The sequence below is a fragment of the Elaeis guineensis genome, chromosome 14 (genome assembly GCF_000442705.2).
Source record: "Elaeis guineensis isolate ETL-2024a chromosome 14, EG11, whole genome shotgun sequence".
In the NCBI taxonomy this organism is placed as follows: Eukaryota; Viridiplantae; Streptophyta; class Magnoliopsida; order Arecales; family Arecaceae; genus Elaeis; species Elaeis guineensis.
Genome location: NC_026006.2, coordinates 66,357,995 through 66,375,067, shown reverse-complemented (window position 1 = coordinate 66,375,067; position 17,073 = coordinate 66,357,995). Strand labels below are relative to the sequence as shown.

Below are 17,073 nucleotides of genomic sequence, written 5' to 3'. Positions count from 1 at the left end.
TGGTTGGCAAGTGATGTAACTCCTTGCTTGATGATGAGAAAGGGAAAAATGGGTGAATGTGTGATCATCTATTTGCAGAATATGATTCTCTGAAGCAGGAAACCATCAAGAACATGTTGTTGTTTTGCCTTGTGATTAAGGGACTCACCCTCATACTTATCTACAGTCATTGTTGATACTTCCATACCTGTTGGAGTGATACAAGAGATAGTGTTCAAGTTGGGCTCTTTTACAAGCTGATGGAAAATACAGCAAGGAGTAATTTTGATTGGTGGATGCTATTGTTGGAGACATGGAGAACTTTCTAATTATAAGTTCTTCAATCCCTTTGCTTTTGTCACCTGAAGTGTATCTTCCATAAATATGAGATAAGAAGTCTGGAAAGGAGAGACCATACTTAGAACAGACATTACATGAATATATGGAAGGGTGCCTGGATAATATCCTTTTAACACTGCATGAACTCTACATGAAGTTCTGTTAATTTGTCTTTTGTGGTGTCCATAGCCATCTGTTAACTAGCATTATGTGCCTCTTGGTGAAAATTTAATCATAGCCAACATGCTTCTTGCATCCATATATTGTTATATCGTTCAGTTCTTATGTGAACCCTATGGTGTTAAATTTTTGGCCAAGACAACTTTGGGGAGGGAAGGCCTTATGTAACTGAGGAGGGTGGTTTCAAGAATGAGTGACCTTCCTTTGCTTCCAACTTGAGCTCGTGCAGAGGTGCAGCCTTTAAAGTCCTAGACTTGGAAAGTATCTAATGTGAAGAAGGAAGAATACACTGTTTGACATATGGGACTAAATTCCGTGGCAAAAATTAATTATCTAAAGAGCTAAATGGACAGTATTTGTGTCTCTATACTGTAATAGGACAACACAAAAAAAAAAGAGCCATCTTGTCTCTTTTCTCTTTTATTTTATTTTCTCAATTTTTATGTATTTGACTATTTACTGTTATTTAATATCATTTTTGTTTTTATGTTATATTATTTTTATGTTTATATTCAATTAATTTATGCTTTTGGTTTTCTATGTTGTGCTTTTGGCATCATCTGCTTTGGCATGCATTGCATATGTCAGCTTCCTAGCATTCATTAACAGAATGAGTTATGCAATGAATCTGTGCATGCACCTTGGTTGTAAACTAAGAGATCAGAAATGCTCAAGCATGGAATCATTGGTTGAAACTTGGTTGTAACAAAACTATCGACTGTTGTCATGCAGGGCTAAATTCTGAATCAGAAAAGGGAGAACTGACCTGTAGTAAAGGTTTTTGAACTCATGATTGGTAGTTTCAATTGAGATTAGTTGTGTACAGAGGAGGATGGTTAAGATAGCTAGATATTTCCATATGAGAGATTGTTGTGGATAGTTTGATAAGGAGTTATAGATAAATTTCTAGTAATTTGATTTACATACAAATAATATATCTTAGTAAAAGATCTTTTATTTGAGGATGATCTCAGGCCACTATTCCTTAGCCTAGTTGTCTGATATAACAGTAACACATTTTCCTGAAACATGTTAGTTCAGGGGACGTAGCTAAGCAAAGAGCACTCATGTATGTCCATATTCATGTGCCACATTATGTTGAATGGTTTGTTATTATTATGGTACTCCTTAATTACTAAAACTTTACAGCTCAGAGTCAGACACGTAAGGAGACAAAAGCTCATTTGTTTTGGTCTTAATCAAGTACAGTTGCTGGCTCCGATAATTTTTTTAGATCCCAGGTTGCTTTATGCTGTTCAGCAAATATTATGCTCGGAAGAGGAACTGATAAGAGAGCTTTGTCTAGAGAAAGTAATAACATGGACATAAAGTAAAAATAAATTTTCTCACCTTTTTCACTACCAAGTCTCACAAGTTGCCTCATGGAAAACTGGTTCTAATTCACAAACCCTTCCCCACCCCCCCCCCACCCCCACTCCACCAAAAAAAAAAAAAAAAACTCTAGTTTCATTTAGAAAAGTGCAATCTTCATTCTATAGTATGGTGTCGATCTCTGTAAATGATAAAAAATTGCTTTTCTTATTCTTTTAATTCACCTTTTCAAGTTACTGTGATAGTGCACTCATCTCTTTTTTTCCCTCTCTACTCAGGTAGGGTTTATTCTGTTTATGCTTCTCTACATTTTCTGCAACTTTTAACAGAGTGGATCATCAGGTCATTTTTCACAGGGTAAGAATGCCGTCAAGTGTACTTTGCATCACTGGCTTGCTTCAAGTTTCAAGTGTGGGTTGAATATGGTCACAAAATATGCATTTTCACTATTTGGCCCATTGCAAGACATGCAGATTCAAGGTGTGGCTCTCTACATGTATATTCCCTTATGATGCTGTAACATGCATGCGGCAATTGTTGAGGCTTGCAGGTTTTCTGCATGTCTCAACAAATGCTTCATGCTTCAAGAAAAATATTTATCCCATCTGAAAACACTTACATTCTTTCAACTTGGAGAGGAATGCTATAGCCTTCAATGCTGCAATAAGGTTGTGAACTTTGTCAAGCCGTCATGACACTCAAAACAGCACAGAGAAAAATGATAGGCATCTTTAGATTTTCCCCTCTTTTTATATGTTTGTCAGAGTTCCCACTTTTCAGTGGTACATGATGCATCAGTATTACGTTCCATGGTTTATATGTTTGAAATTACTTGAACGTTTACTGCCTGAAGAGCTGCCTTACAATGAATGAACATTTGATAGGTGTTAGCTATTGGAGATTATAAATGCTTCTGATATATATTGTTCCTTGTTAGCTTCTTTTTATTAATTTTCGTTGCAAGGAAATAAGAAGCATGTGATGTTAAAAAGAGGCAATTTGTTTCTTGGATTTGTCATATTTGATTCTCTGCAACATTATCTAATTTCTGTGGTACTGCAGGATGAGCAGGTTTTTGGATTTCTTTTATGCATCCTGTTCTTCCATATAACTGGAAGACCATCATATGCGAAGAGACATTAAGCTGATTGCTATTACTTTTGAGCTGCGCTTTTTCTTTTTTCTTTTTTTTTTTTTCTTTTTTTTTTTAAAGAAAAAGGGAGGGACATGTTCTTATTTTTTTCTTCAAAGTAGGGGGAAGGCACGAGGGGAATACGAGTGCCTTCGCTCAGGGAAGCTGGAGAACCAGTCGGTCAAGCGTAGCCCCAGGAGGCAACGAGACCGGTAGCCTGTTTTACTTTCCTATAAATGTGGGAGGCAGTGAAAGAGGAGGAAGCCTTGATCTGACGTATGTAGGGGCGCTGTGAATCGGAGATCCATCGATCGATGCTCTTAGTATCATGGACTAAATAAATACTCAAAGTCGCAGCCCTGAGCTGCTGAACAGCGATTTTCAGTCTGTGCCCAAGTAGCTGTCAACACTGCCGATGAAACAGAGGTTTTGTATATATGCTGGTGGGCCGCTGCCATCAACTTTCCTTCATGAAGCTGCCCTGGCATCGTGGCAGAACCATTTAAATTAACTTTTAGACAGCCTGGTTTTGGGGGTGTCCGAACTATAGAAATGGTTGATGCCGGATTCAGAAGAGTTTGGCTGTGGGCATCACGAAATTCAAGAGGCCAGAATCCCGGAATAGCATCTTCCCGAAAATTCTCGGCAACATTTCAGCATTATTTAAGCCCCGAAGGAAACGTCAAATCATCATCAAGAGTAACGTTCGGGAGCCTGCCTCGCAGCAGAGTTTTTTGATAGGGAGCCATGGTAGAGTGGGATGGGGAGCCATCCACCAATTGTTGCGAATCCCCACTCCCAGGCTCCTTCTGCGTGGTTCCTTCTTTGGATGAACCCGCAAATGATATAGCTTGTTACGTCCACTGCAACCTGTGCTACATACCATTGCCCTGCACGAGGCAGACTCCAGTGATCACTGATGGTTGTCGCTCGCGCTCCCCAATATTCTGCTGCTTCTTCCGGTTTACTCTGCTCCTGCTGGGAACATTTCGTGGTCAACCCACTACAAACACAGTCACCATCATGATCAAGAGGGACAGCTGGCCAAATTGCAACGCTCCCAGTTGAGAGGTGCTACCACCTGGCTATGTCTTCATTTGTATCAGAACGCAAGTGTGATCTGTGACAATGTAACATAGCTACTCTGCAGACAAATCGATGCTGCTACATGATTCAGCAATCTGATTATCAAAATGCAGAAGGCACTCCTGTCCTTGTTTACGGTTCCAAGACACTTTATTAATATCTGAGTAATAAAAAAAGTAAAAAGATACTCAAACTGGATCTACGGGATGGATACATTACATGTATATAATCATGCAATAGATCTTCTTTCCTGATCTTTACAAGCAATTCAGTCTAGGAGAACAAATCCCTCAACAAATAGAATATAAGAATGAAATAAAAATGCTTACATACCTAATGACTAGAAAATTTATATTCTGTACATTGCTTCAACATCTGGCAATACGATCACATCAAGTGGAACTAGCATGCCCCTAATTTATTGCCGTGAGAGGAACTCTTGCATCTCTCAGGGCTGTGCTTGAGACTCATATGCCCCAGAATGATTTTTCACTTCTCCATTTGCCTGCTTGGAAGTAGATCTTGCCTCCCAGAATGACTTCAGAAGCTCTTCAAAAGCTGGAGTTCTTAGCTCCTCAATGGATGCAATGCTAGGCAGATTAATCGACCGTCTCCTTGGTGTTGAACAAGAAGGTTCATCCACTAGTTCAATATGATAAAAAATGAACATCAAGGTGGAATTAAACATCTCACTTCATAAAGGCAAATGGACTAGCTCAGCCAAAAGAAAGAAAAAAAAAAAGAAAAGAGGTGCACGGAGGTAAGCTTACTGCAAATCTTCTTCCAGCACTTCTGCATTCTCTGTTATCTCTACAATCCTGTGGTAGTGTCTGCTTCTCAATTCCCTAAGCTCCCCACAGCAAGGAACGAGCATCGAATCATGCTTGCACATGCATCGTGGTCAAGTTTTTAGTGAACTGAAATTTGAATATTTTCATGAATTATTCATCCAAATCACAAGTAACTTCTCTGTATTAAATAGTTCATAAATATTTCATCAAATAAAAGATAACATACCATAGATAAAAAATAAAAAAATAAAACTTACAGTCGTGGAGGAAAGTAGACCCTTATTTGCAATATTAACATCTTCAAGAGTAGCTGAGGCAGCAGAGGACATTGACACGTAAAAGCTGATTGGCTTCCATTCCGCTCCTATATGACAGATCAGGAATCGCTTAATTAGATATTGATGAATAACATTCTGCTACTTGAATTTATGACTAGTTTTGCGCTGTAAGTTCATATCATTTGGCAACTCAGATTACCTGACAATTGAATCTATTGATGCCACATTTCCTTTTCCAAGGGTCAGCAGGGAATTTTGAGCATTTTTCCACTGTTGGGAACCCATTTTCGCTTTCTCCATGCTGCACATTTTTGTAGGTACATGGTCAGAAATTAGAACATGATAAGGCTTTCAAAAGTGTGCAAGAATATTGGTTATGGTTTATGAAGCAATGATGGCAGTTGTGCGGTCACCCTTAACCATTGTTGAAAACCTTCTTGCAAGCAACTTCGACCACTTTCACTGCAGCCGTATCCTCAAGATAGTGCTTTTCAGTTTCTTTCATGTAAACTTTCCAATGTTCTTTAATCGAAGCAGTGAAATCATGAGCAGTTGACATTTCCTTCTGCAGACTATGGTTCTATCAGCAGCACTTGCCCGGAGATTATCGACTGCTGTTTGAACCTAAACAAGTACATCTGTCAAACTTTAGATGATAACATCTTTCATGGAATTTCTGTCAAAAGTTGCTGCTGTGGAAACTAAATTTGGCGGTCTAGATTCTGGATACCATTTGGCTCTCTCAAAAGAGATCATGAGAAATTGGTGACAACATCGAAAAGCAATGTAAGAAATGCAATTGTTTTGAAACAGGAACAAAGAAAGGAGGAAAATGTGCATCTACACAACTGAGTTGCCAAAAGCAACTAGTCCATTCAAGAAATGGAGTCCTTACCCAAGTGAAGATGACACCAATATATTTTATTGCATTACAACAAACAAGAAGGAAAAATGCCAAAATAAAAACCTCAATATAGCAGCTCATTTTCAAAAAGCAAAAGAATCTCATCAACAGCTACTAAAAAGATAATAAATATGGATGCCTCTTTTGCTCAAGGTTGAAGCGACAAAAAAAAAAAAGCTATTATGCTTTTAAATAAAGCCTGTGTTCCCTTAAAGGTGATGCTTAAGCAGGTAAACATAAAGGTTACTTTAATTAGAGAATATGTATCAACCAGATAAGCAGACAACAACTAACAGGACAATTTCATATAAAGATATCCGGGTTTGCATGGAAAAATTATCCAGCGCCTTCAAGGGAAAATCACTTAATGCGGATCAAAGATCCCTGTAAAAATATTTTGTAACTCTCCTCAGCGAAGGAAATATTCGCAACAAAAATCATAATCAGCAACACAAAGCAAATTAGTGCTATGCAAGAACATCTTTAAACAGTTGAAGTATGATGAGAATGAAGTAGTTAATGGTTGGTTATCATCATCCTTTTATCATGTAGGTTCCAAGGGATGGAATACCAAGTCAGGTTCTTCTAGTAATACAAGAAGGGGTGACATATAATCTTTGACTTGCTTCAGCTTCCCCTCTTTTTTTCAGTATCACCAAGTCAGGTTCTTCTACCAATATCAAAAAGAGTACACTTGGAGCAACATGTAGGTTACTCGTGTCCATATATCCAGAATTTTTAGGATCATGTCATCAACTTTCTTGTCTTCTATAATGACATTCATGTTGTTCTAATTCCTTCAGGCTCATAACACGCAATACTTTTGCAAGTTCCACAATTTAAAGAATATTGACAAGATGCTATTACCCATATACATAGTTTCAGGTTGATGTAATAAAAATGAGAATCCACTAAGTTTTGTTATAATATTCTCAAATGAACAAGGTTGATGTTCAATGTGAACAATGAAAAGCACATACTAAGTTTTAATGCAGAGTCATCTCTGCATATTCTATGTTTCTGCAAAGCATTCCCCTTTCGAATATGCACATCTATTATGTCGTAATGTTTTGTTGACTCAAATTTTATTATACACATTTATTATGGGGAATAGGACTGATATTTTTTAAAACCAGACGAACAGCATACCAGCAAGTTGTTCGATTCCTGGGTTGGCCGGTCGAGCAGTCCGACCATAATGTTCCACGGAAGATGGAACAAACAACTCCATTCTTATTCTCACGCCCCCTTTCCTTCTCTGTCAGGTCTCCACCACCCTTCTCCTCCCATCTTCCCCTCTAGAACCCCAATCGATTCAACCAAATCATTGTTTAGAATCATATGATAGGTCCGAAGACCCCGCTCCTGGAGAAGATGGAGAGCTTCGTCCTCTCCGACGCCCCTCTTCGACTGCCACGTTCCGAGATCCCCTCCTCTCTCCCCTCCCCCACTCTCCTCTCCTCCTCCTTCCTTGATTCCCCCTCCACAGCAAGAATGATGCCGCCCCTGACCACCCTTCCCACAATCTCAACTCTTCCCCAGATGCAGCTGCACCGATGCCTCCGGGTGTGCTGCACCATCTCTGATCCCGGAAGGTGTAGGACACCATCGACAACTCCCTCATTCTCGAGGGCGGCAGCACAACGTGACCTACCTCACGGACTCGCGCTAACGGTGTGGAGTTCCACGTCCAGCGGCAGTTCCTTGATGTGGTGATCATGGGCGAGGGTCCATAGGTAGACCGGCTCAACCGACACTCACCATTGGAGGAGGACGGTGAGGACGCTGAGGAGACCACTGTGGTGACTGTGCACCACACCCTTTTGGGGCCGCCATCATGCCGGACATGTAGTAGTTGAGAGTGATCGCATCCCTCTCGTCCTCGAGCCAATTTCGGCTGGGGAAGAAAAAAATGCCCTACCTAACCGGAATAGACGAATTTCAAATCTTAAAAAATTTTGAGCTAGACAAAGGTCAAACCGGACCAAACCAGCTGGCCTTACCGGTTTGTCCGGTCCTCCCGAGTTTAGCACACACTCCTAAAGTATATTTTTAATCCAGACAAAACAGGCGACTGGTTCCTAATTAAACCGGTCGAATCGGCCAATCTGGTCCAGTCCTTTTTTTTTTTTTTTTTGATTGACAATCTGGTCCAGTCTGAAAAACGTTGAATAGGACTCACATCACATGGCTGGCATCATTCCAAAAGAAATAAACCAGTGGAAACTGTAGATGATGGACCATTTTAAAGTGGATTCACAACTTTGCAAGATGCAAAATCGAGCAACAGAAGAAAAATAAGCATAATATATTTTCGGTTTTCCGATGAAAGTAGTGCATACCAGCCTTTTCTTCCTAGCACTTGAACTTGCTAGCATTTCTGCCACCTTCTCTAGTAGTTGCTTCTCTTCATTAGCAGAACATTCCTGGAGGTATGACATGAATTAGATAGAGAAGATGAGATATACAAGGCAATTTAGTAGTTGTAACCAACATAAGAACGGAACATGAAGCCAAAGAATGACCTCAAACTTTTTCTCGAGCTCGCGAAGCTGTTGATCTTGTACAGTTTGTGTTTCTTCCAGAATCCTGCTCAAGTTTGATGCATGAACATCTAGGGTGTGGAAAAAATTAGAAGAGATGACTGAAATAGAACGTGTAGTTTCCACAGCTCTAAGATGTCCTGTTGGAGGTCAAAAATAAAAATATTTAATTAGAAGGCTATAATTTCAAGCATAGAGTGCAACATGTAGAATAATACAGGCCTCGGATAGATATCAACCCTCACGCTGCTGCTGTGCAAATGCAGCTAATTTATCCTCCTGTGTGGAAGACTAGTTTGAAGTTCATTAAGCAGCTGATCGGCCTCTAAGGCAATTCCCTTAAAACACTGTATAAAACAAAAAATTACCAAAAACTTATGGGAGGCTATATTTGGATAAAAAGTAGTGAGAAAGTAAAAATACACTTACATCCTCAAGAGCAGAAGAGTGCATCAGCACTTGTGAGTTCAATTTTCCGAAGGTTGATTGGGAATTCCTGTCAAGTTCTCCTGCTAAATCATCTAATGCTCTGACTCCAGATCCATACATGAGTTTTAATTTCTCAACCCGGGTTCTAAGTTCTTCAGTGGCCTACGGATTTAAAAAATGGAGAAAAAAATGCACATCTGAATATTGCTTTCATTCATATGCTTGCATCAAATTGTTTTGAGCATAAGTAACAGAGTTTATCAAGCATGTATTTACCTCAGCTTTTGTGGAGACAAATGATTGCATATCTTCTTCCATTTCTTTAGTTGGTTCTCTTGTTGCATTACAGAAGTTGAGACAGTTTTATGCAAGATATCAAGCTGCTGAGTCAATTGAGACTGGAATCTCTGCACAACAATTCTGTTTCCGTCCTCTATCTTATCTTTACGTTCTGCAAGGCAATTGTACAGATGTCAAAATCAGTAATAGAAGTTTCAACTTTTATTTGTTATTATGCAATTAAAGCAGTCAGGACAAATAGTAATCCTGAATTTTTTTTTTTATGAAGAGGAAAGGCACCAACCAATTTTAGAAAACAAGCCAGAAATATCTGCAGCTGCATTATCTAGCTCTGATCGAAGCTCATATACATGCTCAACAAGTGCTTTCTCTGTAAGAAGAAAAGGCAGCCAAATGCATCACTTATTAAGTGCTTCCACTGGAAAAACAAGAGATGCTTCCAATGCAACATGGTTTCCAACTATGTAAGACATGCATTGACATGTTGTGTGAAATATGGCTAAACTTAAAAGAATGCAGCTCATTGAGGAACTCACATAAGACTATCAAATAAACACCCACAACTACATGGTTCATTAGAAAAGGAAATATGCCTATAAATAGCAAGTATGATGAGCCTAGAGACAATACCATGTGCACATGCACTACAGAGGATTGAGAGTGTGTATCGACTGTTCTTAGCATAGAGAGCAACAGTGTTAAGTTATATAAGCTCTTCGTTGGTATTTTATGGGCATTCTTACTTTCTTTGCTTGGCAAAAAAAAAATTAGCAGGATCCTCCTTTAGTTAAAAAGTGCATAGAGAATGTATGTGGCTTAGGCTGCAGGAGAGAACGTCATGGAATATTCCTCACCTGATTTGAGAAGATTAGATATCAAATATTCCTTTTCTTTTATCGTGGCATTTGCCTGCCTATATCTTTCTTCCAGGTCCAGTAATGCATGTTCAGTGTCCTCCAGCTTTTTCTGTTGTGAAAACACAAATATATACAGTTGATCTATTGCCAGGAGTGATTAGGTGGTTGTTACAAAAGTTGGAAGGTTCCTTGCCTGGGTCTTCTCAAGTTTATCACTTAATTCTGCACTCAGTAGTTGTTGGGAGTTGTAAAGCTCTTGGAGCCCAATTAATTGCTGCATCCATGGCATATAATAACAGATCTAAGCAACCACCTGAATTTAGTTATAAGGCAACACATGGTCAAGTAGATAGCAAACCTTATCCTTCGAGTCCAATTCCAGTTCCAGACGCTCTATTTTCTCTGTCATGGCCTGAAAGAAGATGTGACAATGGCTTGGCCATTTTATCAGGATAATCATATCATAGGATTCAAAAGAGAAATTTCACAGCTAAAATATAACAAATTGAAATATAAGAGAGAGATTCAACAGAATAATCAAAGAGCAACCTTCTTCTCGGCCTCTTCATGCAGGTAGCGATCCCGTGGAATGTATATCCCATTCTTCTCTCTTGCAGCATATACCTCTGGTCCAAGAAAAGAAATCAGGCATTTCATCCCTCGGTCAGACCAGTATTGTAAAATGATTAAGAAAAGAACTGTAAAAGCAACATTTTGTTGATTTGGCACTTTGAGAGTTTCAAGTGGATGACCCAAAAGCCAGGTACCATCCCCAAATATTTCGTTATTTTTTCTGTTAAAAGTAGCCACAGAACTTATGTGGCTGCATTGCCATAGACGGTCCTTCTACTGCAGTACTTAGAACCTAACCGCCTAGGTGAACTATGTGAGCTGATAGATGAATAAAGCATAAAGCTGCTTAACTAGGACTAGGCAATCCAAATCAGCTGTATTTAAAGTTTAAACTATAGTTTTGGATGGCTGCGGATTCTATGCATGTCACAGTCAGAATATATCCCCTATCGTCCTCATTGATGCTCAGATACCTTCGTTTATACTTACAAGCTTCGCTGATTCTTGATTATTTATTTACTGTTAATTTTTGTGTTGATTGCTCATCATTGGCCTTTTTTTTTTTTTAACTCACCTGAATTGTTCACTTTTTCCTTTTATGTTCACTTAATTTATTTCATATTTTGGAGAGGAAATTTGTTAATTTACTAGTGAACATTTTGCACTAAAGTATGACCCAAATTAATGGAAGATGTTTCCTTAATTTATCTCTCTCTTTTGATATCCATATCTTCTGATTTTTTTTTTATAATTTTTCTATTTACTAAGCAGCTACTGTTTCAACCTAGTACGGGGAATCTGCAGACTGCTCACTTAACACAACCACCTTTTAATGCATTGGTACCTCTATCAAATAAACTGTGCAATCAACAAGCTGCATTGGTATCAAACATATGGTGTCGAGAGCAATCTGGAGATCAATCTACCCAATTAAGCAGCTCAGCTACCATACTAGCTCATTTCCCAAGTTTTTCTTAATGAAAACCAATACCAGAATAATGTAGTTTATAAAAGTACTGAGGGACACTCAGCATTTTAGCCGAGATGGCTCGATGATATTCAGAATATCGAATCAAATCTTCACTTAATAAGATGTTGACAAGAAGATAACTAACAAACAGTTGTTCACAAAGCAAAGGACATAAGAGTTTGAAAAGGAGAGAACTAACAAACAGTTGCATACAAATATAAATTTAGTAGCAGACCTTGTTTAAGGCGGTCAATTTCAGAGTATAAATCCTTGATCATTGCAGACTTCATCATCTTCTGATTGACCTGGAAAACACTTAAAGCATGTTAGAGCTAATCATTGTGGTCTGAGGAGATAAGTTGCATAGAAAGCCAGAATTATAAATGACCTCAGGCTTATTCTTGATATTTTTCGCACGGTGTGCATAGTCTAAGGTGCTTAGTGTCTCTTCCAAGCAGTGGATGGAAGGTGATATGGTGGCAATAATGCAAGTCTTTGTTTTCCCTCCCAAGGAATCTCTAAGTAATCTTGTCAACTTGCTATCTCTGGAAAAAAAAAGGTGGGGGAACAACACCTCAGCTGACATTCCATGAACAGATTCCAGAGAGAAAAAGGAAATCATAGTACTGTAATCAGGATTACCTGTATGGAACATGGCCAGAGTGGTCAACAAGGGCATTAATAACACGGCCAAGGGTCAGCAAGCTTTTATTGATCTCCCCAGCTTCCCTTGCTCTTCCCTGCAATAGCACATATCTTCGTGGTCATTCCCCATAATATTTATATTGGTAAAATTTCATCAAAGAAATTATGCTATCGAGCCTGAGCTCTGTATTCATATTTTCTGGGATATGCAATAAATTATTTCAAAAGAAGATACCTGAGTGCATGTATAAATTAAAAGCAACAAAATTCCTACTTGCAGAAGATAAAAAATTTACACACCTCTCTAGCACCTGATCGTGAAATATTTTCTGACCCAGCAAGATCCACAAGATTAAGCTTTCCACATTTGATCATCTCTTCTCCCTCAGGAGTACACTCCTTGATGTGAATTGTGATAGAAAATATGGAATGAGATCGGCTACTCTGCTTGTTAAGCAAAGTCTCTGCAGTACGCCTCTTTGCAGACCCTTTATCCAAGATTTTGTAAATTTCACCAGCAGTGTAGACTATCTCCTCTTCCAGTCCTCTCACAAAAACACCCCCTTCCCATCTTCCATGAGAGCTATAGGCTTTTTGGACTTGTCATCTGAGAATTTTGACTCATCTAGAGCCAAAAGATCTGTTATTTCCTCATTATACAATTCAAGGAAAGTGACTTTCATACTGTACTCAGCACACTGAGCCTCAAGTACGTCAAAGATTTGCCGGACAGCCCTTGGAATAACTCCAGCATCGCTTGGAAATTCTCCATTCTGCAAACAAACTCTAGTTAATTAAGAAGCTAGAAGAAAAGTCATTGGCTTCCACTAATCTATATTCACCCTCGCAACTTACCTTAGTCTTTCTTCCTCCTCCTTCCATTGTGTAAGTTTTACCAGTGCCTGTCTGACCATAGGCAAAAATGGTGCAGTTGTATCCCTCAAGAACCTCATTTACTATTGGAGAGATAGCTTGATTAAATAAATCCTTTTGCTTGGATGTCGGGCCAAAGACCTACATAGAATTATCGAAGTTATTAACACTTAAATCTAAATTTCCATTTGAAACAAGACGAAAAAAAAACAAGTTGCATTGAAAAAATGAAGGGTAAAGATCTTAGACCTTGTCGAAGACAAAGGTTCTGTCAATCTGCTTGTTGGCAATATTCTGAACGGCAGTCACTTCTCGTCGATGCTCAACGCAAGATATCACCACAGGCGTGTTGACCCTCATCTCCTCATCACATAAAGGTCTGGAAAAACCCAAATCACAGCAAAAGAATTGAGAGATAAAGACATAAAAATATCACTTTTTTCTCATATCTGTTTTGTTTACCTGCAGCGGAGAATGACTTGAACATTGACCCCCTTGTCCTTATCATACTTGCTGTTGGAATTCCCATTGCCATCAATGTATCGGAAATCCCTTCCCATCTTCTCGCTTGACCTTGGCGTTTGAGAGGGAGATAGTGGGATCATCCCCACTTTCCTCTGCGAGCTATCCATTCCCCTGGAACTCAAAGAGCAATCAAACAGACACCAGAACTCCCGAAACTACCTGAAATACCCAATAAACCAAATCAGTCAAAATTCACAGTTTGCTCACTCCAATCTCCAAGCAAAAACCCTCAGAATTCTTGAACCCTAGACTTCAAGACACTCAATTAAGAAAATCAACCTGGATCTACCAATCGAAAAACATTTCAAACACCAAGATCCCCAATCAACAGCTCGAATCCACCAACAAAAAAAGAAAACGCACAAAAAGGAGAGCCATTTGAACGAAAATAAAAGAGAGAGAGACAGAGAGAGAGATTTTTCTTCAAGAAACGTGATCTCAAACACACACACACACAAAAAGAAATCGAATCAAGAAATCAAGAACCCAGAAGAGAGATAGAAGAAGGTGGAGAGCAGTCAGAACTTAGAAGGAAGGGAGAAGAGAATGTCGAAGCGACAAAGACCAGGAGGCCAAGAATATGAACGTACCAAAAGAATCGACGCCCGGCGATCAGCGAACGGCGATCGGCAGCGCAACGGTTCCGGAAGAAAGATCCGAATCCCGTTCTTCTTGGGAGCCGGCGGTGACTTCTGGTAGAAGAGGTCTTTTTCCTGGTTGCTTTATAGAGTTAGTTTAATGGCGCTTTCCATTTTTATAAAAATTATTTATTAAAAATAAACATATTTTGAGAGAGAGAGAGCGTGTGTAGGGGGGAAAGACTGGAAATGTAACAGCGGGGAGGGAGCAGCTGCCGCTTAAAAAAGTACCGTGCCGTTAGAATTGAAGGAGGTGGGGTTCAAATATTTGACGGCGTTGGGGAACCGTATCTGACCGTTGGAGCATTTTGGAAATCCAGCTGTAGCAGTGGAACAGCCGAGCGAAAATCCTAATTCTTTTCCAGCTTCTCGGTATTAATTAGGGATTAAGTTAAGGAAATAAGTTCCAAGGAGAAAGTATAGGGTAGAAGGGGTCAGTTGTGATTCAGACATTGGAAAGCGATATTATTATTTTTTAGAATATTCCGAAGAAGGGAATTGGTTTTGTTGAATGTTACAGTAGTGCCACTCTATTTAAAAAAAAAAAAATCTATAGGATATGTTGATTTAGAGAAAGGAGTATCAAGCACTACCTACTTGATCCTCCTTGTTAAATTAACAAACAGATGCTAAAGGTTTTGATCTTGCAAGAGGGTAAACAACGTTAATGATAAGGAATTCAGGAAAACATCTCCATTAGCCAATCAATTTTCTCCTTACCTTTTGAACACTAGTTAAGCAATCTACTTTGACAATGCTTCCATAACAACCAATTTTTCAATATTTTTTAAAACATATTATATAAGAAAAAATAATTTGAACCATCCACTTTCTTTAATATAGAAAATTTTTTGGACCTACAATCCTACTCTAGTAATAATAAATTAAACCTTCCCTATGTATCATAGCAATTCTTATTAATTATAAAAGAAACCAATCCCTTCTTATTGTATTATTGGATGAATATTTTGTATGCATGGACCAGCATCACATAACTATACTCATTGGGTAACTACGTCAGCGTACTTTTTGCTTTATGTATTTGTATTATAATTTTATTGATATTGCATCCAAATATCAATTTTGAAGACAAAAATATATTCTAGCAAGTAGTAAATATTTTTTTATTGTCCTCCTCTTTTTGTGCACAATTAAAGATGCCATCGGTTCTCATTAAAAAAAAAAAAAAAAAAAAAATCTTGTGGGTATGTTTAAGTCATATGCTATTAGTAGATCCTAATTTAAGTTTTTCGATTTAAACATACTTTTTGGTACCCAATTAAGCACACATAAACATTAGAAAGAAATCTATTACCAAACACTTTATTTGTACACAATTAGAAGTGCCACCAATTCTCATCATAAAAATATATGCTTGTGGCTATATTCAGGTCATATGCTATTTAGTAGATCCTAATTTATATTTTTTGAATTTAACACATTGAAACATCTGAAAGGAGCCTGCCACTAGACACATTATTTGAAGAAATGAAAAACTCAGGATCACTAAATAGATCCTCTCTCTCTCTCTCTCTTCCCCTCTCAATTTGCTATGTTTTTGCACCCATAAGAAATGACAATATTAGGCTTAAAACAAAATGAGTATTGATAGATAAAATTGAGTTCAAAAGAATCTTACTCCCCCAAAGGTAAGATCTGCTCAATTCCACTTTGCAAATCTAAATTTCCATGATTCCATCATAGTTATCTGTTCCAAGGCAGTTAAAGTCCATTCCAATCCTTAAATGTTCAACATGGAAATGATCAAATTTTATAGTAAAATAGAAAATATTCCATCCTTATACATATCAAGTCCTAAAATTTTCTAGCAAAATGAATTTTTAAACTGCAGCTCACCAACATTGCTTAAGTGCTCCACTGCATGAATCATTCAGCGACCAACACAACCCCCACCCAAGCATAATGAGTGTATGCATAAAGCCATTTCATCAGCAACAATTACAATCTTTAATTAAAGTTGTATTTAAATATGTTTTGGCTGGATAAAGTCAATATTTTTCCACTCATTACCATGTGAAACCATCCACTTCACATCATGCTCATGAAAAGATGATAATAAAGGACATGAGCCCACTTCCTTAGTATAACAAACCAGCTAATTGATTAGCTGGGAAGGGAGTTGATATGGAAGGGAGCTAGATGTGGCTTGAGCATCAAATTACCCTATGCTACAACAATACCCACTGTTACTTGGGAGACCACCTGAGTTCTAAGTATCTTGGCCTCCATCCCCATCAATTATGACATTTATAGATGGGCAACACATTTAGTAAAACATATAACACCCCCTGTCGGGTGGTTTTGTTAGCATTTGTCACCACATGGGAAGGTAGAAGCTTATGGATGACCAAAGGTTTAAAGGCTTCAAGACAGCCGTTGCTTGTTCGCTTTAGTTGGAAGACAAGAAACTCACTAACAGAGCCTTCACCTACTTCCATGCAGGCTTTTAATTACGCCGTCATTTCTAAATAACAGACTTCGTCGAGGTCCTTATTTAGCCGGTCTAGTTGAGAATGGATATATTTGAGAATTAAAAAAAATATTCTTTCACCTGCAAATATTGATGTGGCTAGACTTTAGCTCTGCTTCGCCACTCATATTATGAAGCAGCTATGAGGGAGGTCTTTCATCATATCTCTTGCAGATTCCATCATTCCTTGCGAGCTTTCTACTAAGAT

The 17,073-nt window shown here is 38.4% G+C and overlaps 1 protein-coding gene across 1 annotated transcript; it reads right to left on the bottom strand.

The window, feature by feature from the left end:
* Positions 1-4,067: 4,067 nt before the first annotated feature.
* LOC105057024 (kinesin-like protein KIN-5A) lies at positions 4,068-14,483 on the bottom strand. Its single transcript, XM_073248440.1, is given in 31 exon segments — positions 4,068-4,511; positions 4,514-4,690; positions 4,805-4,936; positions 4,939-4,958; positions 5,089-5,172; positions 5,174-5,203; positions 5,317-5,418; positions 5,538-5,580; positions 5,583-5,693; positions 5,696-5,741; positions 8,364-8,447; positions 8,547-8,704; positions 8,804-8,851; positions 8,854-8,911; positions 8,994-9,155; positions 9,270-9,313; positions 9,316-9,444; positions 9,577-9,663; positions 10,148-10,259; positions 10,344-10,424; positions 10,509-10,562; positions 10,700-10,776; positions 11,929-11,998; positions 12,082-12,238; positions 12,336-12,433; positions 12,639-12,898; positions 12,901-13,111; positions 13,194-13,352; positions 13,461-13,590; positions 13,674-13,895; positions 14,327-14,483. Coding segments are annotated over 30 exon segments (3,144 nt in total). The 5' UTR covers positions 13,844-13,895; positions 14,327-14,483; the 3' UTR covers positions 4,068-4,461.
* Positions 14,484-17,073: the final 2,590 nt, after the last annotated feature.